The 16,734-nt window shown below is 34.1% G+C and overlaps 1 protein-coding gene across 4 annotated transcripts; it reads left to right on the forward strand.

Annotated features, from left to right (window-relative positions):
• The first annotated feature begins 398 nt into the window (after positions 1 to 398).
• On the forward strand, positions 399 to 6,186 carry LOC117577961 (clumping factor A-like). 4 transcript variants are annotated; one of them, XM_034263008.2, is made up of 4 exons: positions 399 to 503; positions 1,722 to 1,951; positions 2,013 to 2,235; positions 5,101 to 6,186. In XM_034263008.2, the coding sequence occupies exon 4, from the start codon at positions 5,103 to 5,105 to the stop codon at positions 5,985 to 5,987; it is 885 nt and encodes a 294-aa protein (XP_034118899.1). In that variant the 5' UTR covers positions 399 to 503; positions 1,722 to 1,951; positions 2,013 to 2,235; positions 5,101 to 5,102; the 3' UTR covers positions 5,988 to 6,186. The 4 variants fall into 4 exon arrangements, with proteins under 4 accessions (XP_034118899.1, XP_034118900.1, XP_051860039.1 ...); XM_034263009.2 differs by having other exon boundaries at positions 1,725 to 1,951; XM_034263010.2 differs by having other exon boundaries at positions 405 to 503; positions 1,728 to 1,951.
• Positions 6,187 to 16,734: the final 10,548 nt, after the last annotated feature.

Raw genomic sequence — 16,734 nt, forward strand, 5'->3', positions numbered from 1 at the left:
TTGTCTGAGTTGTGATTCTCGTCTCGGTGTCGTGCACCCGGATATATATATATATATACATATGTGTGTGTGTGTGTGGACATGCGGATGTTGTGCGATGCTGTTTATGCCTTTTACATTTTCCGCCGTAATGAATTCTATGCGGCAACAAGAACAACAGCAACAACTGTAGCAACTGTGGCAACTCTGGCATGGGAAAGCACAGCGCACTGTGAAATTCTCAACTTCCGCTTTTTGCCGACTTGACAACATGTCTGACCAACATTCATATGTACTACATACTACATACGAGTAGTTTACCTTCTTTTTGCCAGCTTTAGCTGTCCGTTTCTTCAACTACATTTTTTCTTAGAACTGAATTTCAATTCAATGCACATAGTTTTCTTTTTTATATTTGTCATCTGTCTGTGCACAAATCTGTAAAACATTATATATATATTTTTATTAGACCTTTGAAAATCCAAAAATATTTGCTGCAACAAATTCTGAAGAAAGAAAAGTGCGTAAGTGAAATCAGTTTACTTCATTTGTTGCTTCTTCTAACATATATTATTATCTAAAGTTCTAGTTATTTTTATATATTGTAGTTCTCTATTTTCACTTTGTATTAATCGATAGAGTATCACAACTTTGTCGCTTTCTGTCTTATTTTCTGGTATCTTCTATTTTTTTCTTGTTGCTTTTGATGTCAGGCAAGCTTACAAAAATCTTTGGTGTTTGCAGCTGCCACCGTTGCATGCCTTGTGCTGGCTCAGGCAACTGTCACACACTTAAGCGCATTATGGCCGACATTTGATGCGACTATAACTACAACAAAAACAACAAAAAAGACTATGACTACGACTACGACTAGAAAAAAGAGGCCAAATTAAACAAATTTAATAAAAGAGCAAGCTAGTTGATGTGACTTCTATTAAAGACTGTTTCAAAATTAATATTATAAGAGCTAAGCTTATTAATTAATATTTGCATTTATCTTGAACAAATCGAAAAAAAGCTTTGTAGTTAAAATTGTTTCCATATCAATATTAGCCATATCATTAGTTTTTATATTACCATTACAACTAATGATAAGTTGTATTACCATTAACATTGACATTAGTATTAACATTAGCATTATCATTAAAATGGTCATTGACATTACCATTAATATGAAAATGAAATTAATGAAAATATTTTCATTCGCTTGATGATTAGCATTAGAATTGAAATTAGCATTGGAATCAATAGTAGTAAAATTTGTTTTGATATCAATATTAGTATTTTCATTAGACTGTTAACAGTGCTATTAGTATTTGCATTACAATTAACATTATTAAAATTTATTTAAATAGCAGCAAAATTATTTAATATTCACAATATTTGCATTGAAATTTGTATTAGCATTAGCATTACCATAACTATTTGCATTACGATTAACATTAGTATTAATATTTGATCTAAAATTACTTCAAATGCCAATAAAATGATTTGAATACTAATATTAGTATTATTTAAGTACAAATATTAGTATTTTCATTGGAATTAAGCATTGGTAATGGCATTGATCGTAGTGAAATTGGTAGTAAAATGAATTTAATATAAAGAATATTTACTTTAGCACCAACAACCATTGACACTAGATTTCGACATCAAATGTATAATGGTTAATTAAATTCATTTAAATGGCGTTCTCATTACAATTATGATTAATTTTCTAATTAACTCGTTACTTCTGAAAGAAGCAGCTACATTGCAACATCGTAGCAATCTCAAGGGCTTTCCGGAACAGAATCTCTCAGAATCAACTTGGCGTTGAACTATTTTTTTATCGTGTATCACATCAAAATTCAGTTAGAGTTTCAGTGAGTCTCAAACCGGGACTCTCGCCCATTAAGTAATTGCCAATTTATTCATATCACTTGAGCGAATACGATTCCAAAAGAACAACAACGAGAAAACAAAGTTTCAGGTAAGTAAATTACAATTTGATTTACTTTAATCGATTTGAGTTGACTCCCGGCAATTTTCAGAGAGACAAAGAGAGAGAGAGACAGAGAGAGAGAGAGAGCTAGAGCGAAAACAGAAGACAGAGAGAGAGAGTGAGAGTGAGCTGGAGATCGAGAGTGTGATTGAAGAATTGATGGATTTTGCCTTACGCGAAACAACTCTCTCTCTCTCTTATTGTTTTTTTCTTCTTTTTACATAATTAACTATTCCAAATTTTAAGTTAAGAGGCGACCCAAAAAGCACTCGGTAAGTGAAAGTACGACTTGATTTTTCAGTTTAAAGGTGAATTGTTCGCTAAAGTGGCCAGGCAAGCACATTGTCGCAGGACCTGCTGACTTTTCCACGGCATCGTGCATTGTGTGTCGTCCGTTTCGCCAGTTCGCATCCGTGGCAACAAAAAAGAAAATATTAAAATAAATTTGAATAAAAATGTCTGCAAAGATTAAATCGCCATGAGCCGCGTCCTCGCCGTCGTCGTCGTTGTCCTCGTCGTTGTCGTCGTCGTCGTCTGCAATTCCCAGACGTTTTCTCATTCTCCTGTTGCCTTTGCCTTTTTATACCCGCTACCCATAGGGTAGAAGGGTATTATAACTTTGTGCCGACAGGAAATGTATGTAACAGGTAGAAGGAGTCATCTCCTACCCTATAAAGTATATGTATTCTTGATCAGGGTCAACAGCCGAGACGAACTAGCCATGTCCGTCTGTCCGTCTGTGTGTCTGTCCGTCCGTCCGTATGAAACACTGGATCCCACAGACTATAAGAGGTAGAGCTATAATTTTTTTTCGACAGAATTTTTTATGCTTGCACGCAGATGAAGTTTATTTCAAATTTTTGCCACACCCACTTCCGCCCCGCAAATCAAAAAACAAGCGTAATTTTATAACTAGAGTTACGAATTTTGGTATATACAGTAGTTATGATTCTTGAAAATTTGGTTGCGATCAGATAAAAATTGTCGAAGTTATTAAAGAAATACTTTTGTTTGGGCAAAAACGCCTACTTACTGGGGGTCTGAGTTGCTTTGGCTGACAATCTGGTATATTGTGCCGTCTGTGGTATATTTTGAATGCGGTGTTATATCGATATACCACATATACCATTTGGTATATTTTTAGTATTTTTGCAGTATATTTGGTAAATTTTGAGAATAATACCGCAAAATAATTCTATTCAAAATGGGTAGCGGGTATCTCACAGTCGAGTACACTCGACTGTAGCTTTCTTACTTGTTTTTTTTTTGTGTACTCCCTCTCTACCCCTTTTTTTTGGATGGGAAGGTTTTGGCTTATTGTTGTGGCGTCAGTTTCTTCCTGAGGCTCCTGTTCGTTGGCCTGGCAAAAATAATGCGTATCCGTTGCGGATTCTCTGCTTCGGTCACTCTCTCTCTCTCTCTCTCTCTCTCTCTCTCTCTCTCACGTCCCCCTCCTCTGTCAGCCTCTTAATTTGTTTATTTGATTGCTGTTGCCATTGCTGTTGCTGTTCCTGTTTGCTGCTGCTGCTGCTGTGCGTTGTGCGTTGTCGCTTTCACCTTTAAACAATTCCATTTATAAGCGGCGACAAATTTCAGTTTTTATTACTTTCGTTGTCAACTTTGTTGTGTGCGGCCAACCCGCAAGGCATCTCTTTTTACTTTTTTTTTTGTTTTTGTTTTTGGTTTTCGTGGACATAACAATAAATAAGTTAATTTAAATACAATAAACACAATTGAAGCTGTCAGCGCCGTGTTGGACAACAACTGCAATCGAAACATTAACGCAACTACTTAGCACACAGCTGAAAGAGATACTTTCTGTATCTCTCAGATACAATATCCGATGCAAACTTTGCAGACACTTTAAGCCCAAATTATATCGAATAACTTTTGATTTTTTTCTGAGACGTGGTTTAAGGCGACCTTTGCAAACATTTACTTATTGTAGTTTAGATTAAAAATCATTCGCCAATTAATTTGGTATTAGTTAAAATTCAAGTCAAAGTACAATATACAAGATAAACCTTAACTACTCTAGTTTAATAAATATATAATAAGAGAAAATAGAAAATAAAATCAAATTAATTTATGGTATATTTTGAATGTGGTACTATATCAATATACCAAATATATTTTTAGTTTTTTTTGCGGTATATTACTTAAATGTATTGGTTTATCATCAAATACTAATATACTAAATATACCATTCGGTATATTTTTAGTATTTTTTTGCATTTGGAATATTTTAAAATTGAATACCGCATTTATATGCTTTTATTTCCATATTTTGTATATTTTGCACCCTATGGTATATTATGAATGTATCACTATTGCAATATACCAAATAAAATATTTGGTACATTTTCAGTATTTTTTCGGTATATTTAGAAATTATTCATAAGGGGGTAGCACACTCAACTGTAGCTTTCTGACATATTCCATTATATATACGTTTTACCACATGGCGTATACGTATTTTATATACCATTGGGTATATTTTTAGTATTTTTTCATTTGGTATATTAAAATTATATTACATTAAAATTAAATACCCCACTTTTATGCTTTTATTCACATATTTTGCACCCTATGGTATATTATGAATGCAATATACCAAATAAAATATTTGGTACATTTTCAGTATTTTTTCGGTATATTTTAAAAATATTCGTAAAGGGGGTAGCACACTCAACTGTAGCTTTCTGACATATTCCATTATATATACGTTTAACCACATGGCGTATACGTATTTTATATACCATTCGGTATATTTTTGGTATTTTTTCATTTGGTATATTAAATTTATATTATAATAAAATTAAATACCGCACTTATATGCTTTTATTCCCATATTTTGCATATTTTGCACCCTATGGTATATTATGAATGCAATATACCAAATAAAATATTTGGTACATTTTCAGTATTTTTTTGGTATATTTAAAAATTATTCATAAGGGGGTAGCACACTCAACTGTAGCTCTCTGACATATTCCATTATATTATATATACGTTTTTCCACATGGCGTATACGTATTTTCCCTTTTCGTATTGCTCATATGTATTCCTGTCGCTCTTTATCTCATTCTCTCTCTCTCTCTCTCTCTCTCTCTCTCTCTCTTTGTACCGTTTGACAGTTATGAACAACACATTTGCCACGCTGAGCGATGAGGAGTTGGAGGAGAACGGAAAGCTGTATGGCATCGTTGAGGTGGATCAACTGCGAAGCACGTGGAAGGCGCGCAAGTTTCCGATCGAGGTGCCGACGACTTTGATGCAGAGCGGCCTGTTGCCATCGATATTCGACTGGCCGCTGTTGGGGGAGCTGATGCCGATGGAGCAGGCGATGGGTGAAGCGATGCTGCAGCAGCGGATCAACGATTTGGAGCTGTTGAACAGCTTGACGACATCGCTGCAGCGCATCGAGATCAGTGCGGAGCCGGACATTGGCATCGATGTGGTTGTGGGGCGTCCCAGTTACAATGTTCTGGTGCAGGATAATGGCAGCATTTTGGTCAAGGAGCTGCCCAGCCTGCACATCCATGTCTACGCTGTGGAGTCGCGAGCAGCCGCTGGACACGAATGCGCGCCATCGATGCTGCCATCGGCATCGCCATCGGCATCGGAACAAAGTGCGAAGATAACAATGACAACAACAGCAACAACAACAAAGAGACGAGAAGAGGAACAGCAGCAAGAGGAAGCACAGAAAACAGTGGAAAATGATGATGAAGAACAACAATTACAACATGATGTGAACGATGAACTGGACGACACGAAATATAAAGAGCATCAGGATAAAACATTGGATTATCATTTAACATCATCGTTGGATCCCGATACCGATACAAATACCGATAACGACAGCGATAAAGATAACGACAACGATAACGATAACGATACCGATATGCTGACCGACGACGAATCGGAGGAACAAAGCGGCGACATTAAGCTGCATCGTCGCATGTCCTTTTGGATGCGTGTCGGGCATTTTTTGCGTCAGAATATTCCGCGTCTCAATTAGACTCACACACACACACAGACACGCACACACACAGACACGCACATACGCCCACACACACAGACTTTGCAATTATTTGTTCGTTACAACATCGATCGACAAACACAATTTCTGTAATTTCCAACAATTTGTTCATTGAATAAAACACAAATGAAAACGCGCCTCCCAACCGCCCCTTTCCCCTCACCAACCACATCAAAACACACAATTCACGTCTTTTTTTTAGGGTAGATGGTATGGTATATTCAATACTTTTTGGTATATTTTGTACACTGTTGTATACTTTACTATGTCAATATACCAAATATAGCAATCGGTATTTAAGTATTTTTGCGGTTAATTAAATTAGCACTTCATCAATATACCTAAAATGACACTCAGTATATTTTTAGTATTTTTGTGGTATATTAATTTGATGTATTTTAAGATTAACATTGCATCATTTATATATTTTAATTGTTTTGTGATATATAAATTCGGTATATTTCAAGAATAATACCAATACTTTTTGGTATATTTTGTACACTGTGGTATATTTTACTATATCAATATACCAAATATAGCAATCGGTATCTAAGTATTTTTTGCGGTTAATTAAATTAGCACTTCATCAATATACCTAAAATGACACTCAGTATATTTGTAGTATTTTTGTGGTATATTAATTTGATGTATTTTAAGATTAACATTGCATCATTTATATATTTTAATTGTTTTGTGATATATAAATTCGGTATATTTCAAGAATAATACCAATACTTTTTGGTATATTTTGTACACTGTGGTATATTTTACTATATCAATATACCAAATATAGCAATCGGTATCTAAGTATTTTTTGCGGTTAATTAAATTAGCACTTCATCAATATACCTAAAATGGCACTCAGTATATTTGTAGTATTTTTGTGGTATATGAATTTGATGTATTTTAAGAATAACATTGCATCATTGATATATTTTAATTGTTTTGTAATATATAAATTCGGTATATTTAAAGAATTATACCAATACTTTTTGGTATATTTTGTACACTGTGGTATATTTTACTATATCAATATAGCAAATATAGCAATCGGTATCTAAGTATTTTTGCGGTTAATTAATTTAGCACTTCATCAATATATATTTGTAGTATTTTTGTGGTATATTAATTTGATGTATTTTAAGATTAACATTGCATCATTGATATATTTTAATATTTTAGTGATATATTATATAAAGAATTATACAGCACCATTGATATATCTGAGTATTTTTGTGGTATATTAAATTGGTATACTTTAAGAATAATACCGCACTGTAACGGGTATCTCCGAGTCGAGCACACTCCACTTGCTTATTTTGTTTTCTTGGCAACAAACTATTTAACTATTCAACTATTTCGCTATGCGCAATGCAAATCGCTTGGAAAAATGCCCCGAAATCGAAAGATGCCGCCCGGAAAAACCACTTGGCGGAAAAGTGTGTAAAGAAATTGAAATGCAAAAAAAAAAAAAAAAATGGCACAAAAAAAAAGAAAGAAAAGCGAATACAAACCGTTCGCTTTTTACGCTCAAGCGCATCATCATCGAGCTCAACTAGCGGCAAAATCCTTGTTGCAACAACACGACAAAGCCTCCAATGTCTCCCCTTCTCTCCTCACTCCTCATACCCCACCGCCTCTTGCTCCTCTATCTATGCTTCTCTTGGGCAACTCGACAACAGTTCGCTGCCCGCAGCTACTCAAGTGCAATCAGCGTTGAGCTGAGCAAGCCAAAGAATCAATTCAATTACGAGATAACTGCCACAGTGATTTCCCTGCTTTAAAAATAATCTGCAAAAAAATGTAATTTCTAATTTTAATTATTATTGAAAAGCGAGGTAGTAGTTATTACGCTCTTAAGTTTTATGAGACATCATTTTTGTATTTAGTGAAAATAATAATAGGAAAGAGTCGATGGCCTTAGTTGCTAGCACTCCCTTCTTTTAGTTATTATATTATTTTGTATAATAATTAACATATAAATAAGTAAATAATAATAGAAAAAGGAATACAAAATTAAGACGGCTATCCATTTTCAATAAACTTAGTATTATTCAGAGTAAATATTGCAAAAAAAAAATTACAATAATTAAAAGGCAGTATTTTGTATATCTACGTAGTACTACAAAAATTATACCATACACTAAAGAATATACTATACTTTTGTACTAGCAACTGAGACCCGACTGAAGCTGTTTTTTTTTTATAGGTATTGAGAATATTATAACTTTATTGTTTGCATATTTTATTTCTTTCTGTTCTCCAATATCTAGCAAAATATACCATACACTAAAAAATATACTATACTTTTGTAGTAGCAACTAAGACCCGACTGAAGCTGAATTTCTATAGGTATTGAGAATATTATAACATTATTGATTGCATATTTTATTTCTTTCTGCTCTCCAATATCTAGCAAAATATACCATACACTAAAAAATATACTATACTTTTGTAGTAGCAACTAAGACCCGACTGAAGCTGAATTTCTATAGGTATTGAGAACATTGTAACTTTATTGATTGCATATTTTATTTCTTTGTGCTCTCTAATGTCTAGAAAAATATACCATAGACTACAAAATATACTATACTGCCACATCAAGTAACAGAGACCCGTATATTATTACTTCAGTTATTGCATACTCGTATTTTGAAAGTTGTGCTCTCAAAATTCTACCAAAATTTGCAATGCATAAAACTTGTAATTGAAACTTAAAGCCTATTGCATAATATTGTATTTATGCAGAGATTTTTTCAAACTTTGCATTCCTTTTTCCGCTTATCCTACTATTCTGTATGTTATTTGTTTTTATTGTCGCGACTTTCACCCGAGCAGAATTCAGGAATCGGGATCGGTGATGGCATTGAGGAATTGAGGGATTGAGGGTGGCAAATGTGCATAAGATAAATGGAGCACAAAACGCTTTGAGGCAACATTAAAAGGCAACGATGCCCCAGTCGACGGGTTGCCGAGTCTGCCACAGACAGTGGCGCCACCTGCCGCTGGGTGGCCCCATAAAAAGTCATTCACTAATGGCTCGTCAGTGCAGCAGCAACTGAAATGTGTGCGAAAGAGAGGGAGCGAGAGCGAGAGAGAGAGAGCGAGAGAGCGAGTGAGTGAGGCCTATGGAGCGTTGAATGGAGTGCTACATATGACATGGTCTGGCCATTTCCATTTCCATTTGTATTTGCTCTTCTATTGGCAACATGTGGCGCTTTTATTAAAAATTCATTTGCTCATATTACACAAGCACACACACCAACACACACACACACACACAAACTAGAGCAGACATAACGGGATCGTTGAGCGGTCGCAACTTTCCAACTTTCCAACTGCAACTCATGTCTCATGTCTGGCCGGTTTGGCTCATCTTGGTGCTTGGTGCTTGGTGCTTGGTGTACTATATGGCCCGCCCTTTGACCTTCAGCAGCTGCCACATTTTACGAGCACTGCAAATTCTTTGAGCATTTATCTGACTGCGGCGGCCATTTCCATTTGGCCACCATCACGCTCTGCCAACAAATTCCCGAAACTCACTTCATTTTTCCTCGCATTTCTTTTTTTTCCGCTGCCGTTTTCATTGCATTTTTTGCCATGCAGACTTTTAAAAGTATTTTGACCCGCATTCGTCAAACAGAAAAAAAAAATGAAAAAAAAAAAAAACAAAAACTGCTGATGGATTACTTTAATACCAGAGACTATATGCATTTAACAATTGCCTCAGAAAATTCTTATAAGCTAATGTAGAGCGGGAGACTTGAAAGTAAATAAAGAAATTTCAAGAGCTGCTTTAATACAAATTAGACAATTTTGTTTGTATAATATTTAAAGGAAATATGATTATGTTCTACAGTGTCTAAGATTCCATTATAATAAATAAATGGAACTAAATCTATAATGGATACCAATTGATTTGTTTAAAAACATAATTTTTGTCGATTTTTGTGAATATTGATATCAATATTAAGTTTATGTATCGCATTTTTTTTAACATTTTATAATAAATAACAAATATATATATAAAGATATATGCATTTAAATTTAGTTAACGTGACACACTAATTTGCAATAACTAGATTCATAAAGTAATGCCGAAAAGATCCTTAAATATACCAAAACTTATATTGAGTATATTGATAGATAGAATTAAACTATAATATATATTTGGTATATCGGTATATAATAGTATACCATGATATATATTTCGTATTTTGATAGTCTAATAGATAATTCGCAATAAATATTTTTATGAAGTAGTACAAAAAAATACTGAAATATACCAAAATATATAGATTTGGTATATTAATAGTCTCAAATATTGTTTGCTTTAACTACTTTGCTGAAGTAGTACCGAAAGGATATACTGAAATATACCAAAATATATATTTGGTATATTAGTAGTCTAAGAGATCTTAATACATTTTAATATTTAAAAAAAATACTGAAATATACCAAAATATATATTTGGTATATTAATAGTCTCAAAAATTGTTTGCTTTAACTACTTTGCTGAAGTAGTACCGAAAGGAAATACTAAAATATACCAAAATATATATTTGGTATATTGGTAGTCTAAGATATCTTAATATATTCTAATTTTTAATACTTTAACAACGAAAAAATAAATAAAATTGCGTGATTTAATAGAACTTAACGAAAGCAGATTAAAGAGCAAATACGTAGAAAAGTGCAAAAGTTGCGGAAAATCAGCAGAGGCGGAAAAAGAGAGAGAGAGAGCAAAGACAGAAAGATAAAATTGATATGGAGCTGGGTGTAAATCTGGTATTTGGCTTATTTGTTACACACGTAACGTTGCACAGCGGAGGAGGGGAAAGAGGGGAAAGAGGGGAAAGCTGGCAAAAACGCAAATATTTTCTATGTTGGTCAAGTCGAGTGAATTTGTTGAGTGTCCCTGGCACCAAAATGCCAAATGAAGTGGAAGCAAGGAATTTCACACAATGTGAACCGAGCACAAGTCCTGTTTCCCTGTTTCCCTGTTTCCCTGTTCCCCTTCCCATCCCTTGCCTCCTCTGCCCAGAGCAGACACACATGTGATTGTGAATGATGGAGGATGAGCAAATAAGCCAACAAATAAACAGGCAAACAAACAAACAATACCAAACGAAACCAAACGAAACGAGCAGCCAACAAACACACACACACACACACGTACATAGAAAAAATGTGGCAAGAAAGAGGAGGCTGAAGAGGGGGGGAAGTGCAGGAAGTGTGTGGGCAACAAGTGGAAAGTGAAGTTTGACTGAGGTGAGTGTTGTCGTGGCTTTGACTGCAAGAATTTTTACTCGAAAATCACATAAACTGAGTGTGTGACGACTCGTTAGAGTGCCATTGTAGTGCTCTCCACTAAGCCACGCCCACATTAGCACTGCCTCCTGCCTACAGCCTCTGCATCTGCCTTTGACTGACACCAACAAAAACCTTCACACACATACTTCATTATCACGCTTTCGTGACACGAAACACTTTATTATCGCATCAAAAGAGATTTTCAACTCTCTCTCTCTTCTCATATGCTTGAGCAACATTTGAGCTAAGAACCTGAGAAGACAATCGTCACCATACATTAATTCAAACAGCAGACGTATAAAGAACATCAATTAAATCACAACAAACACCAGCAGTAGATTTAAATTTTTCGAATTAAATGAAACACAAAAAAGAAAGTTTTTATGTTTGTTTTCGGAAAAAGAAATTTCGTTAATTTCGATGATTCTTTTAGATTTCGATTTCATGCAAAGTTAGTATATACTGGTTTAAAAAAATACTGAAATATGCATGCAAAAAACACTAAAATAAAGCAATAGAATATTCATTGTTTCACTGTGATTAATTTTTAATTTACTAAAAAGCTGTTTCTGTTTTTTTTCGGCATACGAAAATTGTAAATTTTATGTTGCTTAGCCATCTTCCATATTGCCTTATATACTGATATAAAACAAATACTGAAATGTGGTCAAAAAAATGTAATATGCAAAACACTTTTTTCAATATAATAAAATTCATTGTTTCACTACAATTAATATTAAGTGCCTTTGCAAAACAACTTGAAGTTAATAGTATAATATACAATTTTTGTGAAATACTGTTTAAATGTGTTTTCTTGAAAGTTGACAACTCTACACCGAAAATATATTCTTGACAACTTCAATTTGACAAAAAATATTTCACTCGAAAAAGTTGCTACAATTTTTCATAAAAAAAAATAACTCTTTTTACATCCAAAATGTCTGAAGACGATTCCAATTTGGTAACTTGCTATGAATATTACGTTTTTAAATTAGCTCAGTTTCTTTTGCTGCTTTGCGGAGTAACTGATATTCAGATTGCTGTCAATGTTTCACTTTGGATGCAAATTGCGATTATTATTATTATTGACGTGGCAGGATTCGTCATTGGAAAGTATTATATTTATATTTATATAGATAAATACAAACAATTTATAAGCGGTAAGTCTTGTTGAAGTCTTTTCAAGTCTGCACAAAAAGAGAACTTATTTTTATTGTAACATTTTATTTTTTATTGATTTTTAGTATAAAGAGAAGACGATGTATATAATTTCATAGATAATTTAACACAACCGAAGTCGAATAACAGTAAACAATAAACAATGCGATGACTAAGCCTGAAATGCTTAAAGTTTCGTTTGATTTTTTATATTCAACATTTCCAATGAATGTTCAAAAAGGCAAAACTGAAGTTAACTTAATTTATTCGCTAGCTGTCTAAACTTAAATAAATATCTAATATATAAACAAAAAAAGGTTTTGTTTTCGAAATGAATTTTTCAAAAAAGTTCTTCACTTTTCTTGGCAATGTTTTGAAAATGTGAAACCTGAAATTATTACAAATGTTTGGGACACGCAACCATCTCTAGTGTTTATGTATGGCAAACAAGAAATAAGCAAAAATGTGAAAGAGATGAAGCGATTTATTGTCCTTCGCATTCTGCAATTTTCACACTTTTACACAAAACAACAAAGCGCAATGCGAATGCGAATGCGTTCAGCCCTCAACGGACATGTGTAGCTTCCTACCTTTCGCATTGTGGCAGGACGAAGGACGAAGGACGACCGCAACTTTAGCTGTCTGTCAAATATGCTAGTGAAATATTTCAAATTGTGGCTGCTGTACAAAGAACAGCAACAACAACAACATCGAGAACAACTGTTTGGGGACGTTGCCTTTAAAATTGGCAAGCCACCGTTTGAGGTATGCGTTGCTGTATTCATTTCATTTATTTATTTGGTATTCAAAACGCAGGTCGCCTTCCTTGTCTTGCCAGGCCAAAAATTTCATTATTTTGCACCTTTTGTTGTGTGCATTTTTAAAGCAAATCCTCGAGAACAGCAACAACAAAAAAATGAAAACTCTTCAATTATTCATTTTCACGCTGCTTCTCTTCATTTTCATTTTCATTTCCCTACTTTTCTGTGGTTGTTTGTTTTATTTTTCAAGACAATGAATGAAATGAGTATCCGCGTAGTAGGCGTTGTAAAGATGCGAGTACTCACACTTTTACTGCAGCCTACTACAATTGTCTACAATTTTCACGCTTCATAAGTCAACGAAATGTATTCAGTTGCTTTGCCAGCTTTATGGCCAACAACTCAAAATGTTGCACTGCATAATACGCGTATTATTCACATGGCTAATAGCATTGCGACTTTATTATCAATTTAGCACTTGAGCTGATGCTTTAGAGTCACTTTAAGATGATTTGGATCATGCATTGCTTTCTGTTCAATGGTATATCGATATACCAACTATAGCCTTTGGTATTTTTACAGTATTTTTTGGAGATATTATTTTGGTATATTTAAATATAAATACCGCAATGTTTTGCACACTTGACTGTAGCAATAATACTAAAACGAAATACGAAATACTGCCTTTGGTATATTATGTTGAGTATTTTTTCGGTATATTATGTTGGTATATTAGAATATTAATACCTCAATGCTGTGAACACTTTACTGTAGCTCTAATACTATAACGGTATATCAAAAAAAATCTTTTGGTATATTTTTTTTAGTATATTTTCCGGTATATTATTTTGGTATTTTTTTTAATAATAATACCAATGTTTTGCACACTTGACTGTTGCGTTAATACTATAACGATATACCAAATATAGCCTTTGAAATATTATGTTGAGTATTTTTTCGGTATATTTTGTAGTATATTTGAATATTAATACCCCAATGTTGTGAACACTTTATTGTAACTCTAATACTATAACAGTATATCAATCTTCCATCAAATCCTTTGGTATATTTTTTGTAGTATATTTTTCGGTATATTTTCAATTTACTGCAATATTTTGCACACTTGACTGTAGCTTTCCTATATGATTTTTGGTTATTTTTCTTTGTGTGAATTTTAGAAACTCAATAAATAGTAAATATTATGCAATTTTTCAGATATATTAGCAAGTTTGAAAATTGCAGTTTCTATAATAAGTACAGCTTTTGAAATAAGAAAGTTTTAATAGGCGGACAGACAGACAGACGAAATATGCTAATAAGAAATATTTTTATAATAGTATTTTAGAAATCTTTGCTAATTACAAAGGCTTTTGAAGTTTTAATATTACTAAATTGGAGTGCTTAGATTGCATTTTCGGAATATTTGCTAATTAGAAATATTTTATTTTCAATTGATAAAATAAAATGCTGAAATAGCTTAACGCAATTTCCGATACACACTAAACTATACATTTAAATCGACTTTGCCAGCTTTTGCCGCTCTTCGCTTCTCTTCTCTTCTCTTGTATTCTATTCTTATCTCTAGCGACCCTTTCGCCTACACGCGTGTCCATTTTTGTGGGATGGGGGGCATGGTGGGGTGGATTGAGTGAGTAGCTTACGAGTTGGGATAGGGCCAAAAATGTGCAAGTAAAAATCAATTTAAGTCAAAATTAGATTTTCAAAATCAACAATACAAGGCACAACACACACACACACACACACACGCACACACATGGCTGACTACAACAACATTAGCGAAAAAGAGTGAGGGAGAGAGAGACTCATGAGAGTCTCCCTCTCTCTCGTTGGCCTTCTTTTGTTAGCGCCACGTAACCCACACGCAAAGTTTAAATATGAGTTTGGAAAAAAGTTTTCTGAGGCGTAAATATTTTGTGGCAGCCTGGCTGCCTGACTGCCTGACTGCCTGGAATCCATCCTGGCATCCCGGCCATCTCCAACTCCGTCTGCCCCCCAACAAAACCAAAAAAAAAGGACCCAAGGAGCAAGGCCTGCGAGACTACGACTCGAAGGCTGAAGCCGAAAACCGAAAGCCAAAAGCATTGGAGACTGGGTCTGTTTATCCTTTATGCGCGGCACACTTTCAGCCAGCGCACGAAAACTGCCGTTCTCAGTGTTTGATTTATGCCGGTTGAATTTTAAAATTCTTCCTCCTTTTCGGCGGCCCAACAACAATAGAGAAACAAAATAAACCATTTATCAATATGCCGAAATTGAAATACTCTACGATGCCGATGATGAATGGCAAGTATGCGAGTAACTTTTATGACTTTTGCACTCCACACACACACACAAGCAGCGAACTTGTGACTGAAGGTCAAAAGTAATTATTAACTGAGCGTAAATATTGTAATAGTTGTTGTACAAAAAATACGCATTAATAATACAGAGAATTAAGAATTGTTTACTCATTTTAAATAAAAGCTAAGCAGTGCTGTACTATTTTTCAAATATACCGAATTAATACCGAATATACTGCAAAAATACCTAAACATACACAATGTCAATATTTCGTAGCTTCATTTTACTACATTCAAAATATACCACAAAGTGCAAAATATACTAGATTGTCAGCTAAAGCAATTAAGAGCCAAGAGCCATAGAAAAAAGAATTTCTTAAAACACTTTTAAATAATTAATGCATTTGAATTTATGAGTTTACAAAATAATAAACATTAGTTGAACCTTTGGTACTACATTTAAATGCACTAAATTTCATATTGAGCAATTTATATTTAGAAAAAATACGTGGAGTCTGTGAATTGAATTTAGTATTTAATAGTCGAGTTAATATAATAAATTTAGTTATTTGTTAGAATTAATCAAAGTAGCAGAAACTAAAAGTTTGCAACACAGAGATTGATAAATTAAAAAAAAAAAAATAAAACACAAATGTAAATTTTTCTTTGAAGCTTTGGCAAAATGTCTGTCCAAAGCAAAATGCTCTTTCTAAGCGCAACGAAAAAAGGGAGCACAAAAAAAAACAAGCACACGCCAAATCCGATTAAGTTTTCAGCGTTCGTGTTTTTTTTTTTTTTTTTACTACGAAAAAAAGGAGCAGTCACCCCTGAACCCCCTGTGAGGGGAATGGGAGTGAATGGGGGAATGATGTGTGGCAAAGAGTTTTACAAAAGATCAAAAACTTGCAGCATTTTCAATCTTAAGACAACGTTGTATCGCGTATGGACGCCGCCGCTCGTTGTTTCCCCTTGACCCCACCCCCAAACCTGACCTGAAGAGACGGGGTCGGAGAGACCCCGAAAAACGCGATAGCGAAAGCGAAAGGATTCAATTTGCTGAGTGGCAAAAGAACTTCACGCACGCCACGTCAACATCAACATCAACAACAAATCAAAGCCTTTGAAGTTCTGTTACCCACTCAGGTGGCGACCTTGTTAAATACTTAGTTGCCAAACGCTTGACAGCTCAAGTTT

This window comes from Drosophila albomicans, chromosome X (genome assembly GCF_009650485.2).
Source record: "Drosophila albomicans strain 15112-1751.03 chromosome X, ASM965048v2, whole genome shotgun sequence".
NCBI lineage: Eukaryota > Metazoa > Arthropoda > Insecta > Diptera > Drosophilidae > Drosophila > Drosophila albomicans.